The sequence below is a fragment of the Canis lupus genome, chromosome 12 (assembly GCF_011100685.1).
Source record: "Canis lupus familiaris isolate Mischka breed German Shepherd chromosome 12, alternate assembly UU_Cfam_GSD_1.0, whole genome shotgun sequence".
NCBI lineage: Eukaryota > Metazoa > Chordata > Mammalia > Carnivora > Canidae > Canis > Canis lupus.
In genome coordinates, this window is record NC_049233.1 from 44,686,787 (window position 1) to 44,714,743 (window position 27,957).

Consider the following 27,957-nt stretch of genomic DNA (forward strand, 5'->3'; position numbering starts at 1 on the left):
TGTGAGAATAACGGTTTTACAGATCAAATAATAACTTCCATGGTCACAGAAAATCAAGAGATGTTATCTAAAGACGTTTCAAATGAAAAACGTAATGCCATGGGTGGGATGCTATTTTGGGGCCTATGGGGGTCTCACATTAGCTCTGAAGTTGGACTCAGGGATGTGACCCACATTGAGTTTATAAGAGACTAATGAACAAAACCAAGACCCAATTTGCTTATTTATAATGAAGATTATAACCAGTAGAAGGATTAGATTGTTTCATCCTCTAGGCAGAACATTTTATCCTTATGGCAATTGAAAGAAAAAATTATAAGGTTGAAGTAGCTCAATGTTGATGTTTAATGCTGTCTAAGATTAGTAATGCATTTCTCTCCACAAAAGGGTGTTTACTTCCCCCTCAGAAGCTTCTATGCTCTTGATGGCAGGAATCATATCTAGTCTATACACTAGTGCCTAGTATGCACAACATAACATGAACTCAGAAATGACTGTGATTGCTATATCCTTGGGTGGAGAAACCCTCTCCTCTGTGTTTGTTTATTTATTTATTTTTAAAGATTTTATTTATTTATTCATGAGAGACAGAGAGAGAGGCAGAGATATAGGAAGAGGGAGAAGCAGGCTCCCTGTGGGGAGTCCAATGTGGGACTCGATCCTGGAACCACTGAGCCACCCAGGCATCCCCTCTCCTCTGTTTAAATGGATATTGTCAAAGCTTGCTTCTTAAATATAATTCTTTGCATCTTTTACTAATCAAATCCACTTTTGATTGACAAATTCTTTCTTAAAAATTAGTCCCTTTAGTCATGTTACATTCAATTGTTAGTCTAGGACCTAGTTTTTCCCTTTGGATGAGTACATTTTATCTCTTACACATTACTTTCTGGAAAGAGATGTTAATGCTAATGAAGTCTTAAATCTTTGTGAACAATTCCAATTGTACTTTATCATATAATATTATTTTCAAGCACCAACGGCAGGGAGATTCTAAAAAAGAATTCTTTACATGCAAACTTTAGCACTGTTACATGGTTGGGGGATTTATGAAAAAATGAGCTGTATTTTTCAATAAGGTAACTCCTTATTTATAGTTTTAATGACAGAGAAATGACTTTCACTCTAACATTCATTTATTAAATGCATTTATTACTTATTTACTGTTGGGGGCAGGGGAATACAAACAAAAAAAAAGTGTTTCCTGTCCTCACAAAGCTCCCAACCTCAGGAGCAGCCCTACAGGTTATGACTATCAGCACAATATGTAAGTGCTATTGTGGTGTTCTGAAATCAAAACAAAGGAGAAAATAATTATGTTGAGAAGGGAGCTAGAAGAGTTAGGGAAGAAGGATGCAAGCAAAGGCAGTCTAGTGGTGAGAAAGCATGAGCTAATGCACAAAGCTAATGCATAGAGTCAATGATGTTTCCAGGAGATAGGGAATAACGGAGTACGGCTGGGGCACAGGAAGCTGGAAAGGAAGGTCCTAGTCAGATGATGTAGAGCCTTAGCGGTCACATTAAGGAATCTGGGCTCAATTTCATGGGGGAAAAACAAAAGCTATGGGGCACATTTCCCCCTGAGGATATAGAAATCTTCTAAGTTTATAAAATGCTGCTTAGTGATCCATAAATAGTATAAACATAGGTTAACATAGGGTTCCTTATGGATATGCAGTATCATACACAGCAGGTATACCAAAGCAAATACTCCAGAGAGTAGTTTTCCATTTGTAAAGATGCGACTAAGAACAACTCTGGGAAAGGTATACACATAAATCAAACAGGATCAATAATGAGTTCTTTACCATTATGGCAAAAAAAATTATTTTTTTACTACTGTTATTAACAGACTGTGATACCAAAAATCTAAAGATTTGTTAAAATCTTTCTAATGTGATGACATTAATACATTGTCAGAATATTTTATTAAATCACTTTAAATCAATTTACCATTTATACAGGGAAATAGAGAAATATACGTGTATCATTCATCATATTAATTTAGATAAACATAAAATTATCCCAATGTAATATAACCTGATAATGCAGGAACATCATAGATTCTCAATTATATAATATATATTAAAGCAAAGTTATATGAAAATTCAAGCTTCAAAAAGTCATGTTACTACTATTATCTTCTTTATAGATGTATAGTCCAACAACAAAATCCCAAATTGAAAGTCTTGACTGACCCCTTGTGGTCAAATAATTTGGAATAAAAAAATGAGCAATATTTACCACCATCTTCAAAATCATCTTCAGTTATCCACCATGGCACTGCATCTTTCTTTTTCACTTCTCTTTTAGGTTGTCTAGGTGTTTTGCTTGAATTATCAAAAGAATCATCTGAAAGCTATAGATACAAGTTACTGAATTAAAATTTGAGAATCCCAGATTCATTACTAAAAATGCTTCTCTTAGTTCTTTCACAGTTCAGTTATCACGTACATAAACAAAATTCTCAGCAACAATAAATTTGCTTTTAAACATATGTAGCTAAAATAACTTAAAAATCAAGCATATATCTCTGAACATCAATTTCATATCCAGAGTTAAATAAGTAAACTAACCAGGGAGAAAACATCAATGATAACAACAAAGAAATAAAGAAAACTTATCAAGAAACTTGATCAAGAAGGGGAAAAAAATGAAGTATGTGAAAGTATACCCATTCTCTAGGGTATATGAATAAATAAAAATTGCACAAAATTACCCAGCATCATTCTCAAAGAGCACAAAATTCTAAGACCAGATGAATTGAGTTTGCCAGAAAAATCAGCATTTTGTCACAATGACTAAGAAACTTTAATAAAATTTTATTTATTTTTCTATTCTTCAGGTCCAAATTTTACCACAATCCTAAAAAATCCCCTACTCTAATCCTAACTCCACCCACAGCCATTGCCACCACTCTGTCAGTAACCTGGCCTCTCTCTTCACTGAGAAAAGAAAGCTCTCAGGCAAAAACCAGTCTCCTTTCCCTTATTCCACCATTACACTCATCTGTGAAGGCACTGCTTTCCTTTTTCAGAAAAGAAATGGTTTCCACACCAAGGAGAACTTGCAGAGGGGTCAGTCACTTCCCACCGTTCTAGGTTCTCACTTCCTTGCTCATTCCACATGATCTCTATATCTTCACTCCCCTTTCAGACTCCCCTGCCTCCTTCCCTCAGGTTATAAACCTGCCCCTTGCTGTAACCTCAGGGCCTCGTACAACTGTGGAATGGAAGAATGAACATTCAAGTGTACTCCACTTTTTTTTTTTTTTAAAAAGCAAAGTAAAACAAAACAAAAAAGAATAAGTTCCTTATTCCCACCTCTCCTTTATTCTACCTATCACTTTCTTCTACATACCAATTTCTTGAGTTTACTCCTCAACTCTTGAAAAGCTGGTTCCCATCCCAAAACAGCTCTTGCCCAGGTTCCAAAGGCCTCCTGGATGCCACAAATAAAAGACCATGCTGGTCATCTTCCCTGATTACATCACGGAATTTGATACTGGTGACTGACTCTTCCAAAAACTCTCTATCCTTGATGTCACAACCTCACTTCCTCCAAATTATTTTTTTTTTTTTTTTTTTTTTTTTTTTTTACTTCCTCCAAATTATACTTCACTTCTGGGACTTTTCCCACCCGTCTATTTCAATAGGTCTTGGCTCTTTTGCACATTTCTTTACACTAGACTTCCCCAGGACTCTGTCCTTGTTCTTTTTATCCTCACTCTACACGTTTCCTGGAGAAGAAACCAACATTTATTCCATGCCTGCTGTGTATTAGGATCTATCCCCAGATTATCTCAATCTCTAAGCATTCAATCAAGATTTATTGATGGGGGTAAGCTCAGAGAAGTTAAGCAACTTGCCCCAGTTGCTACTGTTAGTAAGTATTACAGACCTAGGATTCAAACAGGTCTGATAACATTTGTCCACTTTCCACTGTAGTATGTAGTCCCCCAACTGGGACAATGTCACCAGGATACCCTTTTAAACTTCCAAGATGACTGCACAAATTTCCACCTGCCAACCAAAGAACTCTACTGCAATGACTTAAAATAATCCCGATTTTAAAATGTTCAAAAAGAACATCAGACAGGAGGAGGGGAAGAGGGGAGGAAAAGTATTCTTCCTTTTTTTAAAAAAGTATTTATTTATTTATTCACTCATTCATTCATTCATTCATTTGTTATTTATTTATTTATTTATTTATTTATGACACACCGAGAGAGGCAGAGACAGAGGCAGAGGGAGAAGCAGGCTCCATGCAGGGAGACCAATGTGGGACCTGACCCCAGGACCCCAGGATCATGCCCTGAGCCAAACGCACTGCTCAACCACTGAGCCACCCTGTGTTCTGGGAAACTATTCTTTAACTAAATTTTAGTTTCATCACTTTCCACTCAGTCTCTGAACTTGGTCAACACCTTGAAATGTTCCATTTCTCTCTCCTCCCTATATCTCACTGTTCACCAAATTCTGACAATCTGCCTCAGACTCAGTCTATTTCTCTTAAGCCCCATGGCCAAGAGTGTGGAAGGAGTATAGGTTTTGGAGGCCAGACAAATCTGAGTTCGAATTCTAATTTCAATTTGCTGTTGCTTCAGAAAAATTATCCTTTTTTCAGTTTATTCAATCTGTTAAAAAAGTCATAGTACCACTGACCTTGCAAGCTTGTGACAAAGATCAGAAAATGAAATGCAGGGTGCTCACCCTACTATCTAATACATTGTAGGTATTCTCCCTTTTGATAATCATCCACACTGCTTTCCAGATTCTTACTATTAAAAACAAAACACAAAAGCTGGTACCCAGAAAATAACCGTGCTGGTGAGCATATGGAGAAACTGGAATCCTAATATACTAATTATATTCCTCAAAAGGTTAAACAAAGTTACCATATGACTCACCATACCAACTACCAGGTATACATATAACAGAAATTAAAACATACAACCTCACAAAAACTTGTACATGACTTTTCATAGAAGCATTATTTATAAATGCCAAAAAGTGGAAAGAACTCAAATGTTCATCAACTGATATGTGGATAAACAAAATGTGGTAAACCCATACAATGGAACGTTATTCAGCTATAAAAAGCAACGAAGTACTGACAGATGCTACCACATGGATGCACCTTGTTTCAGCCAAGGTTGAGTGGAAGAAACCAGTCACAAAAGACAACATATTATTTAATTCTATGTCTATGAAATGTCTGTAATCAGAATATATTCAGAGACAGAGAGTAGATTAGTGGCCCCCAAGGCTGGAGAAAGGGGTAACTGGTATACATGGTTTCTTTTGAGGATGACAAAAATGTTCTAAACGTGATTGTGGTAATAGCTTCATTGCCGTGAAAAAACTAAAAACCACTGAATTGTACACTTCACTTTTTCTTAGTAGGCTCCAAGCTGGGCTTTCCTCCCCAGCGCTATTCCAATATGGGGCTTGAACTCACGAACCTGAGATCAAGATCTGAACTGAGATCAAAACTTGGACACTTAACCAACTAAGCCACCCAGGTACCCTGGAATTGTACACTTTCAACAAGTGAATCGTATGGTATATGACAACTCAAGAGAGCTATTAAAAAAAAAGGGTGGTCCCACCAACCTCCATAAATTGAATAAATGAATAAATTCTTTGAACAATAATTTAACAAAATGATTAAAAAAGTTAACATGGCTCTAAAATCATGGTTTTCATTACTAAAAAAAAACAAACGAGATGCTGCTTACCCAAATCTCTAACATGAGATAAATGTTTTTATGAGTTGAGGCTAAATATGAGAGGAAGAGTGGGAGGGATAGAGGGTGTTTAAGGGGTGGTAAATGAGGGGCAGAAGGAAAAAAATTGGTTTGTACTGCTTTTTATCTTTTACAGTGAAAATACTTCCTATTAAGTTTAATTTTCAAAATAAAATTTCATATTTGAAAGTAAAAAATCAGTTTTCAAATGGGAAGTGAGATTCTTAACCTGAGTGTCTGTTACATTCAGATAATCATTAGATGCTTTTTTAAACCCTTACAACAATCTACAAACAATGCCTACTTTGTAGGCATTATTCTTCCTGTTACTGAAACTGTAGTTTTCTACTACATCATATATCTAGCTCCCTTTATGAACAATTATACAATATTAGTATAATTGCTTAAAATGTGGCTTTCCTGAATGCTCTACAAGGCCTATTTATATAAACACATAGGATATAGTGCAACCCTCTAATTTACTCATTCAGCAAATATATATTAAGCATCTATTAGGTACTTCAGGTATAGCAGTGAATATGTAGCTGCCACATCACAAATCATACATTCTTACAATGGGAGGCAGAAAACAGACACAAGTAAAATCATGAATGGTGCCAAGTGCTACACAGAGAATTAAATATATGACACACAAGGAAGTAACTTGCTGGTTACTTTTTTACTGGATAAATAGAAAAAATATATATAAAAACCTCTCTGTGGTAGTGATATTTAAGATGGGATCTTTAACAACCAGGTAAAGGATAGGGAAACAAAATTATTGGCAGAGGGACCAGTTCCCGAAAAGCTCCTAATGTGAAAGGATCTTGGCATGTCTAAGGGAGAAAAAAGGCCATCGCAGCATAAGTAGATAAGGGGGAAGAGAGATATAAAATGAATGAGGACAACATGAGCAAAAATCAGCCAGGGCTTTATAAACCATAGGAAGGAGTTTGAATTTTATTCCATTGGTGACAGGAAGCCAACAGTGTTTTACAAAGGAGAGGAACAATCTGATTTATGTTACAGATCACGCTGGTGGCAGTGGGGTGAAGGAATTGGACTGGGGGAGGGGGCAGTATGTGGGAACTGTTATAGTAGCACAGGAGAGAAGACAGTGCTCCAGACTAGGTTGGAGGTAGTGAACAGGAAAATAACTAGGAAGGTGACAGGTAGATTCTGGAGGAAAAGCTGACAGAGCTTGGTGATGCACTTGTGAAACTGAAAACAGGAAACTTCATTTAAAATACAGTTGGGAGGTCTGAAGGGGGAGCTCTCACACCCTATCGACTTGTCATCAATTACAGACTCCAGATGGCAAGTGATTCGGAGCATTTTCTCATGTGCTTGTTGGCCATGTCTATGTCTTCCTCTGTGAGATTTCTGTTCATGTCTTTTGCCCATTTCATGATTAGATTGTTTCTTTGCTGTTGAGTTTAATAAGTTCTTTATAGATCTTGGATACTAGCCCTTTATCTGATAGGTCATTTGCAAATATCTTCTCCCATTCTGTAGGTTGTCTTTTAGTTTTGTTGACTGTTTCTTTTGCTGTGCAGAAGCTTTTTATCTGATGAAGTCCCAATAGTTCATTTTTGCTTTTGTTTCCCTTGCCTTCATAGATGTATCTTGCAAGAAGTTGCTGTGGCCAAATTCAAAAAGGGTGTTGCCTGTGTTCTCCTCTAGGATTTTGGTGGATTCATTTAGATCTTACATCCATTTTGAGTTTATCTTTGTGTATGATGTAAGAGAATGGTCTAGTTTCATTCTTCTACACGTGGCTGTCCAATTTTCCCAGTACCATTTATTGAAGAGACTGTCCTTTTTCCAGGGGATAGTCTTTCCTACTTTGTCGAATATTAGTTGACCATAGAGTTGAGGGACCATTTCTGGGTTCTCTATTCTGTTTCATTGATCTATGTGTCTGTTTTTGTGTCAGTACCACACTGTCTTGATGATCACAGCTTTGTAGTACAACTTGAAATCTGGTATTGTGATGTCCTGGCTCTGGTTTTCTTTTTCAGTATTCTCCTGGCTATTCAGGGTCCTTTGTGATTCCACACAAATCTTAAGACGATTTGTTTCAACTCTTTGAAGAAAGTCCATGGTATTTTGATAGGGATTGCACCGAGTGTGTAAATTGCCCTGGGTAGCATTGACATTTTCACGATATTAATTCTTCCAATCCATGAGCATGGAATATTTTTCCATCTCTTTGTGTCTTCCTCAATTTCTTTCAGAAGTGTTCACCTCACATCAGTGAGAATGGTGAAAATTAACAAGACAGGAAACAACACATGTTGGAGAGGATGTGGTGTCCCCCTTTGCACCTGCTGGTGGGAATGTGAACTGGTACAGCCACTCTGAAAAACAGTGTGGAGGTTCCTCAAAGAGTTAAAAATAGAACTACCGTATGACCCAGCAATTGCACTGCTGGGGATTTACCCCAAAGATACAGATGCAGTGAAAAGGCAGGACACCTGCACCCCAATGTTTATAAGCAGCAATGTCCACAACAGCCAAACTGTGGAAAGAGCCTTGGTGTCCATAGGAAGATGAATGGATAAAGAAGATGTGGTCTATGTATACAATGGAATATTACTCAGCCATTAGAAACGACAAATACCCACCATTTGCTTCAACGTAGATAGAACTGGAGGGTATTATGCTGAGTGAAGTAAGTCAATCGGAAAAGGACAAACATTATATGGTCTCATTCATTTGGGGAATATAAAAAAATAGTGAAAGGGAATAAAGAGGAAAGGAGAGAAAAGGAGTGGGAAATATCAGAGAGGGTGATAGAAGATGAGAGACTCCTAACTCTAGGAAACAAACAAGGGGCAGTGGAAGGGGAGGTGGGTGGGGGGAATGGGGTGACTGGGTGACGGGCACTGAGGGGGGCACTTAATGGGATGAGCGCTGGGTATTATGCTATATGTTGGCAAATGGAACTCCAATAAAAAAATATACAAAAAAAATTACAGACTCCAACAAAGTAGTGTTTCTTGCATTTTTCAATAGGAGGAAGCCTACTTTACTACCCCAACAGGAGGAAGGAAAGTTTTTCTTCATGCCCAGCAAAACAGCTCTGTCAATGAGAAGCCATCACCCCCCTGAACTCTTGCTTTCCTCCAATAGACTTTCATTGAAAGCAGCCCCTCCCAACTTCCTCCTTTTCTCTATGAAGTTATGTTCCTCTCCTTTGATCTCAGGTCTTGCCTAGGGTTTTGCCATAGCTTGCAAGTCCAAATTGCAAGTCTTCTGCCATTCCCAAACAAATGGTAAAACAACTGGCTGCTTTATTTTTGAGGTCAACATTACTTGGTGATCAGAAGTGGGATCCAGAGAAGACTCCAACAACTCTGAGGCCAGTAAACAAACAGGTTCAGTGAATTCAGTGAATTCATAGTTTTCTCCCAGACCCTGGAGTTTGAGAGTTAGTCTCTCCTGGATCCAAGCTCTGCTCTCTTTGCACTTTGAGCTCTCTGGCTTTACTCAGGATCTGTTTAAAAGCTTTATTATTTCTATTTTTGTGAACACTTTGTCCCTTCTGGTGAGTATTCATGTGTTTTTCTGAACTTCTGGATTGACTAATGGAATCCTAATCCTCAAACTTTCTCAGGACAGCCTTCTTCTTGAGACCCTGATGGACTTTATGTCTAAAAACTATGATCCCTCCTCAAGCACACTGCTAATGAAATAGACCAACTTAGCTAAATTTAGAATTTCAATGACTATCATTGGGGACCTTTTGATCTCCTCAAGCTTCCTTCTTTCAAAACCAAACTAGAAGACCACAGCTCTAAAATTAAACAAATTGAATGGAATGCCTGTTTTGATTGGTACCTGGAGGCTTCCAAACATAGTCAGGACTCTAAAACTGTCTCTTTGCAAAATGCCATTTCTAAATCAACTGAAGCTACTAAATAACTGAGAGAAGTCAAAAGGGCTTCTGAGTCCCCTCTCTGTTCCGATGGATTCTTCATCTCCACACTCACAGCAGCAGTCAGCATGTGCTCAGGCCACTGCTCTGCTGCCATCTTTCTACTTCCGTGCAGCGCTATCCTCAGCCCCTTCAGACCCTTCCTCATTCTACTCTTCTTTCTGAATTTCTATTTTACTCCGAACCTCTCCCAGCTCTCTTTCTCTGAACCTATCAGAACCCAACCCCTTTAAAATCAAGCCCTCTAAGGATCTAACTGCTAAACTAGTTTCTTATGTTCCCTGGACTAAAGCTGAACTACAGGCTACAGTCAAAAACTTTCCCAAAGTTACTGAGGATCCTCATAGATTTGTTGAGGAATTTAACACAGGTATTCAAACTTATTGACTAGGTTTCTCAGATTTATATTAATTAGTTCACATGCTGGTTGGGGAGTGCCGGGCTTAACATTGGATGAAACTGGTTTGATAGAAAAATCCTGAAAGAGATTCAGAAAAACAGATCTCTGACTTCTGGCAGGAGGCTGAACATTCACTAGAAGTCTTCACAGAGCAATTACAAAAGCTGTACCTAAGCCTGATGATTAGAACATCATCAGGCTTGCACACAAAAACCTGATGAACCTGGTTATGATTATTACAATTGACTTCAGATTATTTTTTAAGGAAAATTTTAGACGTCGAGTCCACTCAAGTAGCTTTTAATTCTGTGTTCATTAACTGGCTAAACTGGATCTTTCCCTTCAAGTTAAAAGGACCAGGATGGAATGGGCAACTATGTCTGCCCCAGATTTAGTTAATTTAGCGAACCAGCTTGCCTACATCCTAGATGATTTGACTAAAAGTAAGACCACTAAAATCCTTAATTTTCATCTCTAACAAATGGAGGCCCCTAAACAAACCCCAAACTCACCTGATGATCTGTCATGATTGCAAAAAACCAGACTCTGGAAAAAAGACTGTTACAAACTTAAGCACTCCAAATGCCATCAAGTCCTTCAACTAATCTTTCCAATGTTTTCCTAATGCTCAGTAACTGGGCTCTGAGGAACTACAGGGGCTTGTCACAATTCTTTCTCTCAATTGGTTTAGAGAAACAACCCTCTGTCATGGTCCAAAGGGATGTTGCTTCAAATGATAATCTATAAAACTGACATGAGATGCCCAACAATTGGCCCCAGAGAAAGAAAAACAATAATGGAAATCTAAAAATTGTTGGTTTGATAAAAATAGAGAACTCTGGCTTGAGCCAAATAACAATCCAGTACTGCCAGAGTCTCAAAAATCTCATTACTAACCACTGTGCATGCATTAATTATTGCTCTACTGATAAGACAGCCTTTATGAATTAATTCTGGTAGAGAAATATTAAAAAGCCCATAAAAATTGCCTACTTTGCTTGCCCCACCTGTCCAAAATACAAACCTAAGAAACCCATCCACACCAGCCCCTGGCATTTTAAATTGCCCCATGGACCGCTCAAAGTTTGGCAAATGGATTTTATTCAGCTCCCCCTGTCTCATGGATATAATATGTTTTGGTCATTGTCTGTTTTCTCACTGATCTGAAGCTTTCCCCTGCAGATAGGGTATGGCCTCTTCTGTAGCTAAAATCCTATTAGAAAAAAAAATTATTCCTACCTGTGGAAGCCTTCTCAAGCTTCACAGTGATCAGGGAACGGTCAAGTTCATCAATAAACCTATGCTGTTTGGCTGGTACTACAGCATTATCCCGGTGCTTACCAACTCCAATCCTCAGGCATTAATGGCCCAATCAACACATTAATAGCACCATTAAGACTCAATTGGCAAAATCTGTGAAGATACTTCAACTAACCTAGCCAAAAGCACTACAATTAGGTCCTGCTAGTATATGTGCTGCCCACGCAAGCACATAATAGGATCCTTCCAAATCTGAGATCCACCCCTTTTGTAACTCATTAATTCTCACACCATTTGAGATAGTCACAGGGCACCTGATGCACCTGGCTCCTGCCTTGTCTGACCCACAGCTGATAAAAAGAGATCCACTTCAATATTGTAAAGGCCTAATTGCTTTTGTTGAGAATAACCATGCTTTAGTAGAACTAGCTTCACAGCACATTTTCAGGAGACAAAGGCCTTAAGTGTCACGCTGCAACCGAGAAATTTTTGTCTACTGCAAAAGACATCTCAAAAAGTTCTCTCTTCAACCTTGTTGGAGGTGCCCTATTAGGTACTATTTACCAACCCTTGTGTCACCAAATTTCAAGAAACGAACTCCTGGATTCACATGTCACATCTAAAGAGAGCACTAAACCCAGACTGGACCTGTAAATCAACTGGTGATCTGAAAGTAAAGTTTCCAGGAATTAAAGCAGACATCTGATAAAGACAACTTTCACAAAATGACTGGACCAGGCTTTATTTTTTGCCTCTCTTCCATGGATAGATAATGCTTACCCACATTTCCCAACTCCAGCAAAAGGGGGAACTTCTCTGATTATGGGATGTGGCACCAGAAACCTCAATCTGCCCACAGCAACAGTGATCCCTTAGCTCACCTACAAGTCATTTTGCTGGAAGCCCAATTGCCACTACATGCCTAAAGTGTTCCCCAGATCCATTTTATAAAGTTAGAACTTAAATCCATACATACGTATTCCCTGCCTCAATTTAACCCAACCCTAGGCAGGAGAAACAAGATCTCTTGAATACATATGTAAAACACGCTGGGGAACAGCCAATGTAAGTTAGGCCACTTGTAAGCTGGCTGTCATACCCATATATTCAGGAAAACTTTCAATATGTGATAACATGGTATTTGAGTCTTGGTTGAATAATGTTAATGCCTCTATACTGACAAATGGGTCCATAAATGCTAATACTTATGAGGGAGCCCTATGTGCAGCTACTGGCTACTTTTCTAACTGTGGAGGTTTTGGTAATGGCCCCTAGGCTTGGGCAATTAATTGCCTTGACTGCTGATGGATAAAAGAACAATGTGCTCCTGCTGTATTCACTGTTCTATTTTTGGTTCACAACGAATTAGCAGCTTCCTATCGGTCTACCGTCACTAAACCTTCATGGTCATCTGAAATGAGAACTTCCAGGAGGCATGAAATTCCAGGTTTGCCTCCATAGAGAGAAACTTTCTCCCTGCAGAGTAAGTCTAACAGACACAATCAGAAAATTTTCCCTAAAATTAAGAGAGCTGGTCAATTCTACAGCCAAAACAATAGTAACCCAACAATGATTATTCAGCTCGTTGGCTAAAGTAGTTTTGAACAATCACATAGCTCTGTATTACTTACCTGCTGAGCAAGGAGGCATATGTGTGATAGCAGACACCACTTACTACACATGGATAAACTTTTCTGGAAAAATAGAAACTCAATTGCACAAAGTTAGGGGATAAGCACATTGACTACTGAATTTGATAAGCACATGACTAATGCTGAATTTCACATGATTCTCGCTGGTCTTTTGTTCAGATGGCTTTCTTCAGACCTAGGGTCACGGTTCAGAACCATCATACATTTTGGAATTGTCATGTTCCTTTTAGTTATGTTTTGTATAATAATTTTTAAGTTTTGCATCAGTTGCTTGTCAAACTTTGTAGAAACCTATGTACCCAATAAGGTGATGCTAGCTCACCACTTCAAGATGATCTCTTACGCATATGACTTCAAAAAGATATAGACTTTGTATGGGAAATGCCTGAGAGTTTTCCTTCCTAAGGACCTTCCTCGTTATTCAAATATGGTCCAAAATGGGTTCTAACTGCTATACACTTTCTGGCGTGGGACATGACACCCAAGAAAGGTCCTTTCTGGCACTGAGACATGGATGACCCAACTCTTGGTCACTGATGCTTTTGAGGAAAGATCTGGATCAAAAGGGAATAATGTGAAAGTAAAGAAAACATTTGAAATACAATCAGGAGGCCAGAAGGGGGAGCTCTCATGCGCTATTAACTCATCATCAATTGCAGAACCCACTGGCAAGAAATGGAACCTTTGCATTTTCCAGCAAAGGAAAGAATGAATTTCCCCAAGCAGAGCAACTAGCGCAGCCAGTAAGAAACAGCCACAACTCCACCAATGAGAAACTGTGACCACCCTGAACTCTCTCTCTCCTACAATGGACTTTCATTCAAGGAAGCCCTTCCCAACTTTTCTCATTTTCTCTGTAAAGTAATGGTTCCTCTCCTTTGGTCTCAGGATTTGCCTATGGTTTTGCCATAGCCTGCATGTTTTGAATGGTAGTTTCTCTGTCATTCCTAAATAAACCCACTTTGCTGATAAAATAACTGGCTGCTTTATTTTCAAGGTTGTCAAACTGATTGCATATTAGAAGTGAAAGAGAACTGAAAGATGAATTTCTTGTGACACAAGTTTACAAAGTTCACAATGTAGCTTTTAAAAAGATAAAACTTACCTCTCTCATGAACTGCTCAAACTCTTCATCCAGCTCTTCTTTGGAATAGTGAGCCATAATCAAGAATTTTCACTTCCCAAGGTAAACATTCCAAAGTATTTACAACACTGGAAACACTAAATAACAAGAGATAAGTATGCTCTGAGGAAATTAATATCACATTATGAGCAACCAGACTTAATCCTCAGACATTTGTCTTATGGTTTAGTATACATGCACAATTATTGACCAATAACCTTGACAAGAGATCCTGAATTCATGAATAAAACTGCTTTGGAAAAGCAGCTCTTACAGTTTGCACTGTACTTAGGGTCCAGAATTACATTTTCATTGTTAACACCCAATTGTTGAAGGGTGGTCTCCGCAACATTTCCTAAACCTATGGTGTGTGTGTGTGTGTGTGTGTGTGTGTGTTATTTAATATTCCCTGAAACAAATCAGGTCCTCTCAAGGAATCTGTCAAAAATTTAAAAATAGCAAGTCCAAAAGGCCATTTCTTTTCTGCAAAGCACAGGACAGAGTTTGTGTCGCCCTATCATTCGGTCTGTTATCAGTGCATATGAATAGTCTTGCAAACCAGACTGTTTCTGGATACAGACAAAATGCAATTCATTAAGATTCAAGGTCTACCTAAAATAGAGTTAGTGGAGTGTACAGATCAAAACGAATTGTGTTCCCTTTGGAGGGAGGGAAAGGCAACAAAACTATGCATAACTTGTAACACAAAGCTCTCCCCACCTGTCTAATGAACCCAATTCATTCGTTTAAAGAACCCCGGCCAGTATTTTTCCCAACCTGCAGAATATCAACTCCCGGCCTCTTTAGCATTTCTGATCAGTGTAGGATGTGTGTGCAGTTAAGGTCCTGCCCCAAGACCCTGGGCGGAGGGGGATCCCGGCTCCAGGAAGCGCGGGTTCCAGAGCGGCCGGAAGACAAAGACGCACTTGAATGGAGCGTGGGCGGAGGAGGGGAGCGGGTCTGAGGACACTCTCGGTCAGGGTCAACCGAGCGGGAAGCCTCACCTACCTGTCTCTGAGCTCCAGCTCCGCGCCATCCCAAACGTCTGCGGGGAGGGCCCAACAGTTACCAGGGTAACACACTTCGGCCGCCTGAAACCCGAGTCACATGACTCGGGCCGGTCACGTGGCTTGCGGGCCCCACGGGACAGCAGTTACTGTCTTTTCTCCGCTACGAGAAGGTGGCAGTTGCTGCGGCTCAGAATAATTTGGAGGGTAAGAGCCGTCGCTGCTGCACCAACGAGACTCCACAGCCTTTTCTGTGCTCCTTGGAAAAGTGGAGGGCGCGCGGGGGCGGGGAGGGGGGCGGTTCTCGAGAGGCGGAACCCAGGCATGCTGGGTGTTGTAGGCCGAGCCCGTAGCTTCCTGGGAAATGTAGTTTAGCTCCCTTAGTCCTTGTATCTCCGCACGTCTCGTTTCTTCTAACGTTCCCCACCTTTGTGGTTTCGGTTCCGCTTTCCGAGCGGAAAATTTGAAGGAAAAAAAAAAAATTATTGGATTCCTCTACGTGCAAACCCGTGAGTAGGCGTTGTGAGAGAAACTCAGATCCGTGAGAAAGAATTTTGTCATGAGGATAGGGGCTCTGTTCCACCATCTAGTGGGCAAACAATTGAAAATACACACGCACATCCCAACCTGCTGCTCGTCTTGGAGCATGTCTGTGGCTTCCCTCTACCCTCCCCTTACTCCCTCCCACTCTGTAGTGGCGTTTTACAATTATTTTTCTTGAATTTTGAATTTTAGTTTTGCCCTTTCTTCCTCTAAAACACACGCAAGTTTCAGTTTCAGAGGACGTCATTTAGGAAGGTGGAAGTAAAGTACCAGTTGAAAGGATTGCCACTGGCAGACATAGGTTAAGGACTTCATTCTCACCAGCCCAAACTTTTCAACCGGCAAGTGTTTATTGTGATACAAATGCATACAGCCAGGAGCTGTGCCCTCAGACAAAGATTTGAATAATGAGATTTTTTTTTTTTTAAAAGCTACTATTTATTGAATACATAGGTTGATAGGAGCTTCACGTGCATTATTTCACTTAATGCACTTACACTCTTGTACTCAATCCGAAGGAATCCACGTAAAAAGATGCACAATGTCTCTTTGAAGTTGTCCTCATTTTATAGATGAGAAAACTGAAGCAGAGAGGTTAATGACTTGCTCAAAGCCATAGTGGCTAAACCAGAATCCAAGACTTGTTTTCACCTCCTCTCTTATCCAGCTTCTGTTCTATCATCCTTCCAAAAGCGTTTTGCAAATACTTTCAATAGCTTTGCCCCAGTGCCCTTGGAGCATGCCTACCCAATAAAACACCTGCTCTGGAGCCACTGAATACAGCTCGAGAAAATCACCCAACAGGTTGGACCATAACCAGTTTTCTGAGACATCTCAACTTTTTGGAGTATAAACATAGTGTTATTTTATTTTTAATGATCACTTTTTTAAACAGAGCTGTGTTAAATACTTCTATCACTTTTCTTATCACCTTAGACAAATTTTAGATTCCATAACTTTTTAGTTACTTCTAGATATTAAAACTAGCCAGTACAATTTAAAACAGATCTCTTAACTAGTTCGTAGTTGTTTTTGTATTTGGAGAGTTTTGGAATGGACAGTGGGCATGATCCATTTTTTACACAAATTTTGAAATAAGAATTCTCAGGCTTTTTACACAGTGCTGGATAAGGGGTATGAACTGCCACTGGTGTCAGGGAAACTGAAATCCCATAATAGTCTTCCAGTTAGAGTGGTAGCATATGGAGACCAGATGAAAATAAGAGTTCTAGCCCAAGTATGTTTCACAAAGGTACAGTGGGTCAGTGGCCTTCCCTGTGATTGTATCCCCACCCCCAATGAACAATTGAGATATATAAGATAGCCAAGTAAACTTATAACTGGAAGAACTCGAATTACTGTGTTGGTTCCTGATCTGTGGAGCCATTATGGTAGGAAGAACCAAGTGGAACCCCCTAGATATACCCCACTCCCATCCAAGTGAGCAAATCAAAACCAATGCCACTTCCTGGGAGGAATGACAGGGATTAGCACCACACTGAAAGACTTTAAGGCTGTAGGGATAGTAAACCCTGCATATCCGTCTTCAATCTTTTTGGATCCTACAGAAAAATAGATGGGTTTTGGATGACCATGGACTACAGTAAACTTAAGCAAGTGCCGGCACTAATTTCAGCTGCTGTGTCAGACATATTTGCTTAACTGGAAGATATCAACACAGTTCACAGCACTTGGCATGCTACTATTACCTAGTAAATATGGTCTTTTAAATTCTCTTCAGTAGAAGCGTGAAAGCAGTTGGCATGCATCTGGGTGGGACAATCATTCACATGCACTGTTTCAAACCCCATTGGCTAAACTAACTCTCATTGTACTCTATCAGAATGTAATCTGTAGGAAATTTGTATTGACATTTCACAGGATATCATTATGGTTTATTATATTGATGGCCTTACATTAATTGTAGTTGGTGAGTGGAGGTGGAAATTATTCTAGGTTATCTTCCTTAGGCACATCCAAACCAGAGAGTAGAAGATAAGCCACACAAAACTTTATGGCACTGCCATATTGGTGAAGTTTTAGGTTACCTACTGTTTGGGACATGCTGGGACCAAAAAGATAAAGGTAAAGAACAAATTGATACACATTAGAGCTTGCCACTAAGACGCATAGTGCTTGGTAGGTTTATTTTGATTTTAAAGGCAGCATATACTGTACTGGAGAATAATGTACCAACCCATTTATTGGATGTGGATATTAGAGCAGAGAAAGTTCTGCTGCATATATGGTAGTTGTACAAGCTTGCTGGAAGCTTGGGTCATATGATCTAGCAGATCTGATGATGGCTAGAAATATCCGAACTAATGAATAAAAGAGCAAAATATTCTGGGATTATTCACATGTTGGTTAGAGTAGCATATTAATGGCAACCATGAAAAGACTGTTGTCATACTACTGCCACACTCAGAGGTATCCTTAAAAGAATATAGTGAATGGAAATCCTTTCAGTGGGAAGAGCTCCAAGCAGAACACTTCAATTACTTTATGTTTTGGTAGAAGTGACCTAAGGTATAGATATACGTAGACTACTGGATAGTATCAAATGGCTTGGACTTTTGGTCAGAGGCCTTGATAAAGCAAGATCAAAAAACCAGAGATGGGGCACCTGGATGGCTCAGTTGGTTAAGTGTCTGCCTTTGGCTGAGGTCATGATCTCAAGGTCCTGGGATCCAGCTCTGTGTCAGACTCCCTGTTTAGCGGGAAGCTGGATTCTCCCTCTCCTTCAGCCCCTTTCCCCAGCTTATGTGTTCTCTCTCTCGCTTTTGCTCTCTCTCACTCTCTCTCTCTCTCTCTCTTTAAAATAAGTAAATAATGTCTTTAAAAAAACAGAGACAAGGAAATCTGGATAAAAGAGGCATATAGCTAGATCTGTGGGAGGGTGACACATAGCTCGAAGATTGTCCTGTTTTGTGTTAATGTCCACAAAAGAGCATTCTCTGAATAGAAAGACAACAACCAAATAGGTTAGTTTGTCCTGTGAATATCAGCTACACTCTCCCTTCATCTTTAGACCCCCACTCTTTGGACAATTGGTCCATGAAAAAACATACCGTGGCTGGGAAGAAGGCAATTTATGGGCATAACAGAATGGGCTCCCTTTCCTAATACTGATCTAGTACTAGATAAGTATTCTAATTACTAATAGATCAGTTTTCTAAATGCCCAACTTGTCAGCAAAAGAGATTGATACTGAGTCTTTGATGTGATATAGTCCCTAAAGGACACCAACCAGTCACTTAATATCAAAGTAACTTTATCAGACCCCTTCTACCTGGAAATGGCAACAATTCATCTTTGCTGGAATTTAAACCTAGTATGGTAATGAATTCACGTTCTCTGCCAGTAAAGCCTCCACCAGTGCCACCAACTCAGGGTTTAGAAAATACCCTTACTCATTGGCATGGCATTCCCCATAATGTTACTTTTGTTCAAGGGATTAACTTTTGACAAAACTCATGAAACAATGGGTGCATGACCACATATCACCCAGAAACAGATGACTTAATGCAATAGTGGACTAGCCTATTGAAGGCTAAGCTAAAGTTGGAGAAAGGGTAAGACATATGTGCTGTATCAATGCCTGGCATATGGTGCTGTGTCCTTCTAGGAACCGAGGGATAGAAGTACAATTGATCCCTTTCGCCAATACTCCTAGGGACCCATTTTCAAAGTTTATTCCTTCTGTCCCTGAAACCTTAGGCTCTTCTGGGTAAGAGGTCCTGGTTTCCAAAAAGGGGAACACTTGGGACACCTGGGTGGCTTAGCTGTTGAGCGTCTGTTCGGCTGGGCCTGATCCCAGGATCTGGGATTGAGTCCCACATCGGGCTCCCTGTGGGGAGCCTGCTTCTCCCTCTGCCTATGTCTCTGCCTCTCTGTTTGTGTCTCTCATGAATAAATAAATAAAATCTTTAAAAAAAGGAGAAAACTTTCACCAGAAGACAAAGTAAAGGAGTTCCACAGAACTTGACTATTACCTTGTCATTTGGGAGTCCTCATTTCTATATTATCAGGTAAAAGGGAATTAATGTCAATGTATTTATAGGATTAATCTACCCTTATAAGCATAAAAAGCCTGGGTTGCTGATATATAATGGAGGCAGGGGGAGATATCTAAGGACTTGACCGATGCATCACCTGGTTTTTTAGTGCCAGGTGATAATGGTGAATGGACAGTTATAGCAACTATGCCCTTAAACTAAACCTAGAATAAGAAGATCTGGGTCATTCTACCAGGCAAGCTACTTTAGATCAACTGAGATGCTAGCCAAAGATGAGAGAAATTTAAAATAAACTAACGGAGGAGAGAGATGATGATGATGGACAAGACTTTGGAACCATTAGTTCCACAGACCCTCTTGCAGAAATGGTAGCTGGCTAGTACCTTGAAAGATATTTGGTGATGGAGTGGAGTTAATGGAGAGAAAGGGTGGATCTGAGTAGTGCAAAGGTTCTACTGCATCAGTTACCACTTTGTCCCCCACTTAAAATCCTCTCAGCCCTACATGTTACAGAAGTCACTGTTTCTACAACCAGTCCTTATAGATCTTGACCAGCTTCCTGCAGGTGCAACTGGAGAGTGCCTCATCTCTGGCTGAGATGTAAGCCTCTCACTTCCTTCCCTGGAAATTTTCTGACATGGAAGTGTGGAATATCCATTGAAATGCCATACATGTGCAACCTACAAGTGGTTATGTAGTGGCCAGTGTCCATGGGGCCATCTCTACCTGTGGGAGATGGAAGCCCATAGAAAAGTCTTTCTCATTTTATTTCATAGATTTCATTAAAGTTATACCTTCATTAGAAGGTCTATGGAATCCAGCAGAGGTTGGCCATAGCCATAGCAACCCCTTTCTTCTTTTGGAGAGGGAGAGTGAGAGAGAGAATCTTAAGCAGGCTGCATGCCAAGCTTGGAGCCCAATGTGGGGCTTGATCTCACAATCCTGAGATCATGGACCTGAGCCAAAATCAAGAGTTAGACACTTAACTGATTGAACCACCCAGGCAACCCTAACCATAGTCATTTTCATAATGCATCCCTAATTCATCTTTCCCTTCTTCCTGTCTTTACTCCCCTGTTCGTTATTCCTGCTTCTGAGGTCTATTCCCAGATAAATTACCTGTGGGAAAGCCTTTTCAGGAGGAACCTCAGGCCAAGACATTAATCTTATTAGCTAATTTAAGATAAATACATGCAAATAATTCAGGTCTCAATATACAATTATGCTTCATTATTCATATGTACAGAAATTTAGGAAGAGTGATGATTTTAAAAATTAACATAATTGTTTCAACTTCTCCAAACCTTATTCACTTTATATTTGAGAGCTAGTAGTCACAGTAGTAAGTTACTGTATCATTGAAATGTTCATTCTGCTATATAATGTGCACATATACAGAGATTTACAGACTGTAAGAGAGCTTTTTTTTTAATGCTTTAAAGTAGCATGAAATTATCCAACAATCTTTCTATATTGTTGAATAATTGATACTATTACATCCTCAAGGTAAATAAATGTGAAAAGGAAAAGGATCTTCAATAATAAGGTAAATGGATTTTGTGACATTATTTCGGTTGGTATTTGTAATGTCAGTTTACACTTTCACCATCAGAGGTCATGAAAGGACAATGTTGAACAGAAAATTGGAATTTTGTTGAAAATAAACTAAAGTTTGAAATTTGAGTTGTACCATCCTTAGAAGGTTTTTTTTAAAAAGAAAAGTGACAGTCTAAACATCATTTTTATTTCATTATGATCTCATATTATTGTTTTATTAAGTTTTTTTTTTGTTTTAATTCCAGTATAGTTTGTAAGGGAAGAAAAATAATTTTTAAGAATAAAGTGATCTGATGGGTTACAAGAACATCAGGCTATATTTGACTTTGGGACTTTCAATTTTTACCTTAAGAATAAAGTTTTAAATGCAAATTGTTGATTACTATTTATCTTGGAAATATATAACATTTAATTTCAAATGGGTTTGTGGGGCCTATAATTGACAAAAGTATTGCACTTATTAACAAGAGAAAATAAATAGAATTAAAATTTAGAAGGGCTTGGGAATGCATTTCTTAATGAACGTAGCCTATATACTTCATAAATCATAGTAAAGAGTCAGAAACCTCGGATCTGAGAAACTGGCAATGCAAAATGTCTCAGATATCATATTGACAATAAATTTTTGATATCTGATATTGATCTGTTTTTTTGCTTATCATTGGTAGCATGTGTTGATTTTAAACTTTTCTTGATCTAGTTAAATTATTAGAAATGCAAAAAACCAATAAGTGAAAATAACTTTTGGGGGGTTATAAAAACACACAAGTCATCAGTTGCCATTGCCCTTTTTTGGTAAAAATAACAACAAAACCTCCATATAAAATGATTGTTAATATGTTTGCATTAACAAAGTTTACATGTTTTCAAAAGTGCTGTGGCACATGAAATGAGTGTATTATAAAAACACAAATATTGTGTGATTTTCCATATATGAAGTATCCAGAATCCTTTTTATAGAAAAACAAAGTAAAATGGTAGGTCTGTGGGTTATTTAATGGGGATAGAGTTTCAGTTTTGCAAGATTTAAAAAGAGTTCTGAAGATTGCGCACCAGTGTGAATGTACTTATCACTATTGAACTCTACACTTAAAAATGGCTAAGTGTTATTATGTGTATTTTACTACAATTAAAAACAATGGGGTTTAAAAAATGCTGTGTCACATGAGTTGACATTGGACAATCAAAATTCTTCCCACTGAAGTTGGAATCCAGTGTCACCAGCACCTGCAAGTCGCCTGTGCTGCCTCTCAATAGCTGACTCTGGCCAGCCAAAGAGGCCACCAGTGGGCAAAAGGAACCCCTGCAGGATGGGGAGCTGGTTCAGAGATACTGTATTTGATTTGTACAAGAAATTTGGATTAGAAGGTGACACTGTCCTTCCCAAATTACAGGTACAACAGTATATCTACACCATAGTGTTGTGAGGAATAAATGAGTTATAACATAAAAATTCTGAACTGGGACTTGTATATCACAATGCTTAGTTTATTTTAGCTATTATGTTATTTATGATGCATGTGATAGTGTAAAATGGTAAGCAATAATTCCGTACCTGTCATCACCACCATTATTACTTGTTCCATTTTTCCAATCTAGTGTCTAAAAAGGCATTTTGTTTTTATTTGTTTATTCGTCTCCTGGAGTGTCAGGCACATCACAGTTATCAAAGAGCCTTTCAAAATAGTAAAGCACAATCTGTGACTAATGCTGAAATCCATCTTCATGGAATATTTGTGTCAACAGCTAAGACTTAGTCTTCACTAGTGTCCATACGATTGTCCCTTCCCTCACTTCTGTCCTTTTTGAGTCAGTTGTATCTTACTGGGTATCTTTTCCAGTCTTTTCCAGTGGTTTTCAAGTCCCTCATGCTGCTATGCTAGTATGTGCAGCCTGCTCTTACACGTAAAATCCCTCTCTACATACAATGACCATGATGTGTGGTGGTTGGGGGAGGCTAATTAGGATCTGGAACTTCAGCAATCTTCACAGATTTTATTATTTTAGTCCATGCTCCTTTTTGATGATAATAGCTATTCTAAAGTCATTCTTTGAGTTTTCCAAAAATTACTTTTAGACTTTTTGTTGTTCGTACTTGCTTGATTCATAAGTAACCTCAGGGTCCCTCAGTTTTAACATGAACATAGACTCTGCTCTTCATGTAATTACTGGTGTATTCTGTTAGTTGAGAAATATCCTACCCTGTTTTTGTTTAATTTTGGTTATATAATCAACCTTAAAAGGAAAAATATAAATTAATAGTTGATATGAAATGGGAGAAAATTTTTTTTTCTTAAAGTTCTTTTGTGAAGAACTTTTTTATTCTGAAAGTCAAAACCCCCATACCATTTTCTAGTCACCATATAAATCTCATGGATGGAAAACAAGGTTTCTTTGAGAGAAAAAGAAAATATGAAGAGACTGTTTCTACAATTCCACCAAATCTTTCACCAATGCTTCTAACAAGTTCCAAAATGAATTTCATCTCCATACCCTGCCTTGCAGGAGGTTTTAATGAGCAATGAACTGGTTCTCATGGTGAAAGCCAAATGAAGAAAAATTCTGAATAATCCACCACCTGCACTATTCCACATTCAATAATCAAGGATAATGAGAGTGGAGTTAGTTCTGTATCACTACTGCCTTATTAAATGATCTACTTGACTTTGGAAAAATTGCATAAGGAGCAAAAGGACATCCAATTTAGAGTTATTTCATGCTTGCAGCCAAGCCTTCAGTGACATTCTGACATTCCAAGTTGGAATCAAGTTCTTTTTTGATTATATCTCAAATAGAAATTTTTTTAAATTTGATTGATTGATGGAATGTCTACTCTTTCTCTTTCTCCTACCAAATCATAAACACTTTGAGGCTGGGTGCTGCATTATTAATTTTTGTATTATACCAATGTTTTGCACAAGTAGGTGTTCCATGGTTGTTGAAACTACAGACTTTAAAAAAAAAAAAGAAAAAAAAAGAAACTACAGACTTTATTTCTTGGTCCTATTTTACTATCTGATGGTTTAAGTTGTAACTTAAAACTTTTCTAAGTTTTAATACTTCCTGAATGGTGCATGGGGCTAATGCTCTCCTCATCTCCCACACACCATCTTGCAGCTCATCCCTGTGTATTAGAGAAATAGTCCTTTGGCCTGTGCATAGGCAAACACAGTATTTTTATGCAGGAGTAATTACAGTCACAACATAAACATGGTGATCTATTATTACTTTCTATAATCTCCATGGTAGCAACAATGACCAAATGTCCAGGAGGACTATACAATGAGATGTGGGAACTGTAGAATGTCCTTTATCAACTCAGCAGTTGCTCAGCATCAATCTACAGATGCTCTACTCTCCTAGGATCTAGTGAATGAACAAATAAGTTGCTTCTTTTAAATCTGGACGAATATTCCATCAACCGGAAAATTCTTTCATTTTGTGTCTTAATTCTGAAGGACTCAGAACAAATAAAAAAATCTCAACTAATTGTTTACTGTTCAAGAGTAGAGTGCTTCAGAGTTAGAATGAGGCTGACCACTGGTGGTTACCTTCTGGATAAGTTACCCGCCCTAATGTCTTTGGGAAGCCTGAAGAAGTTTTGGTATCTGTGCCACATTTTTCTTATAAGTTAATGTAACTTAAAGTAACTCTCCTTTGCAGTTTCATTTCCTTCTTCTTACAACAATAAACACACTTAGGCTGTTTACCTGCTATGAAAGCTATTTGTAACACATAAGATGCAGGATTTACGCTCCCTTTTTCTCCCCACCCGCCCACCCCAGGAAGAGAGGTGTTAATACTTTGTTTTCTCTATAAAAGAGAATAAAATCCATGAGATTATAACCTCCATATATCAAGGTTGTTTCTGAGTTCTTGATACTCTTTGAAAGGAGATGAATTTGATTTAGTTTTAATTGTAATTGAGGTTTTTTTTTTTAACTTAAAAATGTCTAACACAGATGCTACAAGAAATAAAAGAAGTAATCACATGTTAACATTATTAATAATAACCCTGGGTTTTTAAAACATAGTTGTTTTTTTTTTTATGTGTAAATCTAAAGAAAGGCCATAGGCTGATTCAGGGGAAGGCCTCTCAGGAGAATCTCAGCTATGGTTTTAATTGTGGAGGTGGACCCTTTTATAGAGCTTGGAAATGTCACCTTCACGAATATATTTTGTTTGAAGCAAAACATCTAGTGGGTTTGTTTTGATATCGGGAACATGGCAGACAAATGACCAGAGACGTCTACCATCACAGAGATTAAGTTGGAAGGCCTGAGAAGTCCCAGCCCTCTGTAGCAGAGCCACAGCCCTCTGAATCACACTGGTGGAAGGCAGGGCTGGCAGGACTAGAAGGAAACGGAATAAAAACCAATTAGGGACAGGCTACTGAGAGGGTAACATTTGAACTTTAGAAGAGAACCATATACCTTTGACTCAGATCAGCAATCTTTTAAGATCTGAATAACACAACCAGAATATACTGTTAATCTGAGTTTGTTTTACATTTTTAGTTCTGGCAATTCTTCAAGAACAAAAAGCTGTTTTCTTTCTAAATTTTGAAAAGTTCTTTGGCCTTTTAAGATTGAAATCTTAGTATATTATACACTTTCAAATATCAAATTTAGAATTTGTAATTTGAATTTTGTTAAATTCTTCTCCAGGAGAGAAAAAAACCTGTGTAGGCCATACATGGAAGTCAACTGGGCTGGGATGCAGATTTGATGAATTTTCTTTATATTTTATTATATTTTTCTAATTATCTGCATGAGGAGTGTAGTCTTTTTTGAAGTTTGAAAAAAGGGAAAGTGAAAAGTAATATATGAAACATTCAAGTATGCATTACCTTTATTTACATTTTTTAAATTTTGTGTTGGGATTTTTTTTGGAGAAGAAATAAATGATCCGAGATAAAATTAAAGTTCTCTGTTTAATATCTATTTTAAAATACATTTACAATCAGAAAAGGGAATAAAGGCTTTAATTTTCAGAGAAGCAATTGTTAACATGGTTGGATTTCAAGTGTTTATCCCTATTCCATGGGCAGTTCCTAATGTGAGAGTTTTCTATTTTAAAAAATCCACAGAATACTGAACAATCAAATGTTTAAGGTCATGTAAAGCTTAAATGAAAATAAACGAAGTTGTGCATTTATAATAAAGATGTCATGTTGTAAAAGGGGTCCAGAGTAACACTGCTAACACTGCTTTAATAATAAAATAAATATTAAAATAGGAAGAGTAAATATGGAGGTTGAGACTTCTAACAAAACTTCTTTCTTCCATTGTTGTTTCTCTACCTCGGTCATGGTGAATCTAGATATTTCTTTGTAAGGCTTGAAATTCACATATTATTTGATTTCTTGGTGTACTGGATGAAATACAGGGGCTCAAGGTAAAGATGAGAAAGCAATTTAGAGACAAAAGTAAGGAAAGGACAAACATACACTTTAATAGTGTAATCAAAGTACTGCTCCTGCCTTCACGGGTGGAACATATGACAGAATGCAAGCAAGACTAAATGGTATAGAGAGATGCTCAAAAAGCCAGGTTAAAAAATCGTATCAAAATAAAGGACTGCTGGGCAGCCCCGGTGGCACAGCAGTTTGGCGCCACCTGTGACCTGAGGTGTGATCCTGGGGACCTGGGATCGAGTCCCACGTCAGGCTCCATGCGTGGAGCCTGCTTCTCCCTCTGCCTGTGTCTCTGCCTCTCTCTATCTCTCTCTATGAATAAATAAATAAAATCTTGAAAAATAAAATAAATAAAGGACTTCTGTACTGCCAAAACTTCCCAGGCACACTGATGAAAGTTGTAAGCTGTGGAATGAAAAAATAAGTTTGAATATGTGTAAAAACAGTATATCAGTGAGTTTTACAAGAGAACAGTTACATTTCCTCCTGAATTTATGTAAATTTATTCCTCATACAATTTTTCCATTTTAACTGTTTTATCATTTCTTTCCAGTTAGCTATTTCAGTTTGATTTCCTTTGGGCAAGCTTGGTGCATGTTGGCAGAATAATGACCACTTTTTTTGGCGATGAGCTATTAAATGCCTGGGGATCAGTAGTTCTCTGCACCTCCAAGAGGCATCCAGCTGACAACTGACAGTGGAGCTTGTTGAAGAATCATATTGCTCTTATGCCAAATCTAAGTGGATACCAAGTAAAAAAAATCTCATCCTTAAAACAAATGAACATTATTCACAAATACTTTGTTACTTCTCAGTTAAAATTAATAGTATGAAGGATTTTCTCTTCTGTTCTGTTATAGATCACAAAATTGAATGCTTAGCATGAAATTTAATGTCTAAAAATTTAATGATTATCTTCTGTGTGGAAAACTATCAAATTTTATTTCATTATGATGATATGTGATATTAAAGAATTTGAAGACTTTTATCTCATTTGCCATCTAGAATCTAGAGGGAGACAATGGGCTCTTTACTATCTTCATAGCATAAATGTTAGTGTGAATGAGTATTACCCAACTGGATTTGACTACTTTTGAAATTGCTTTAACTCTCATCTGAAATAATGGAAAACCTTTCACACAATTGCTATATTACCCAGCTTATAACTAAAACGACAATAAAACAAACTGCACATAAACTTTGGTAGAGATGCAACCCTACCAGTACACTGAAGTTCACACCATAATAAATGTTAGAACTGAGAGTGGGGTTGAGAGGTGTTGATTATGAG

At 38.2% G+C, this 27,957-nt stretch overlaps 1 protein-coding gene and 2 long non-coding RNA genes across 3 annotated transcripts in view; 2 read left to right on the plus strand and 1 right to left on the minus strand.

Annotated features, from left to right (window-relative positions):
* The window catches only part of CEP162 (centrosomal protein 162), a 97,700-nt gene extending 82,296 nt beyond the window's left edge, over window positions 1–15,404 (minus strand). Inside the window, 4 exon segments of the mRNA XM_038554647.1 lie at window positions 2,245–2,359; window positions 12,981–13,043; window positions 14,107–14,222; window positions 15,133–15,404. Of these exon segments, the coding sequence (XP_038410575.1) occupies window positions 2,245–2,359; window positions 12,981–13,043; window positions 14,107–14,163 (235 nt within the window). The 5' untranslated portion in view covers window positions 14,164–14,222; window positions 15,133–15,404.
* On the plus strand, window positions 1,001–5,652 carry LOC111098343. The gene is made up of 2 exons (XR_005367977.1): window positions 1,001–1,079; window positions 5,403–5,652. It is a non-coding gene; the product is annotated as an uncharacterized LOC111098343 (long non-coding RNA).
* A 133-nt stretch (window positions 15,405–15,537) lies between the features above and the next one.
* On the plus strand, window positions 15,538–27,585 carry LOC111098344. The gene is made up of 3 exons (XR_005367444.1): window positions 15,538–15,640; window positions 21,200–21,239; window positions 27,220–27,585. It is a non-coding gene; the product is annotated as an uncharacterized LOC111098344 (long non-coding RNA).
* The last annotated feature ends 372 nt before the right edge of the window (window positions 27,586–27,957 follow it).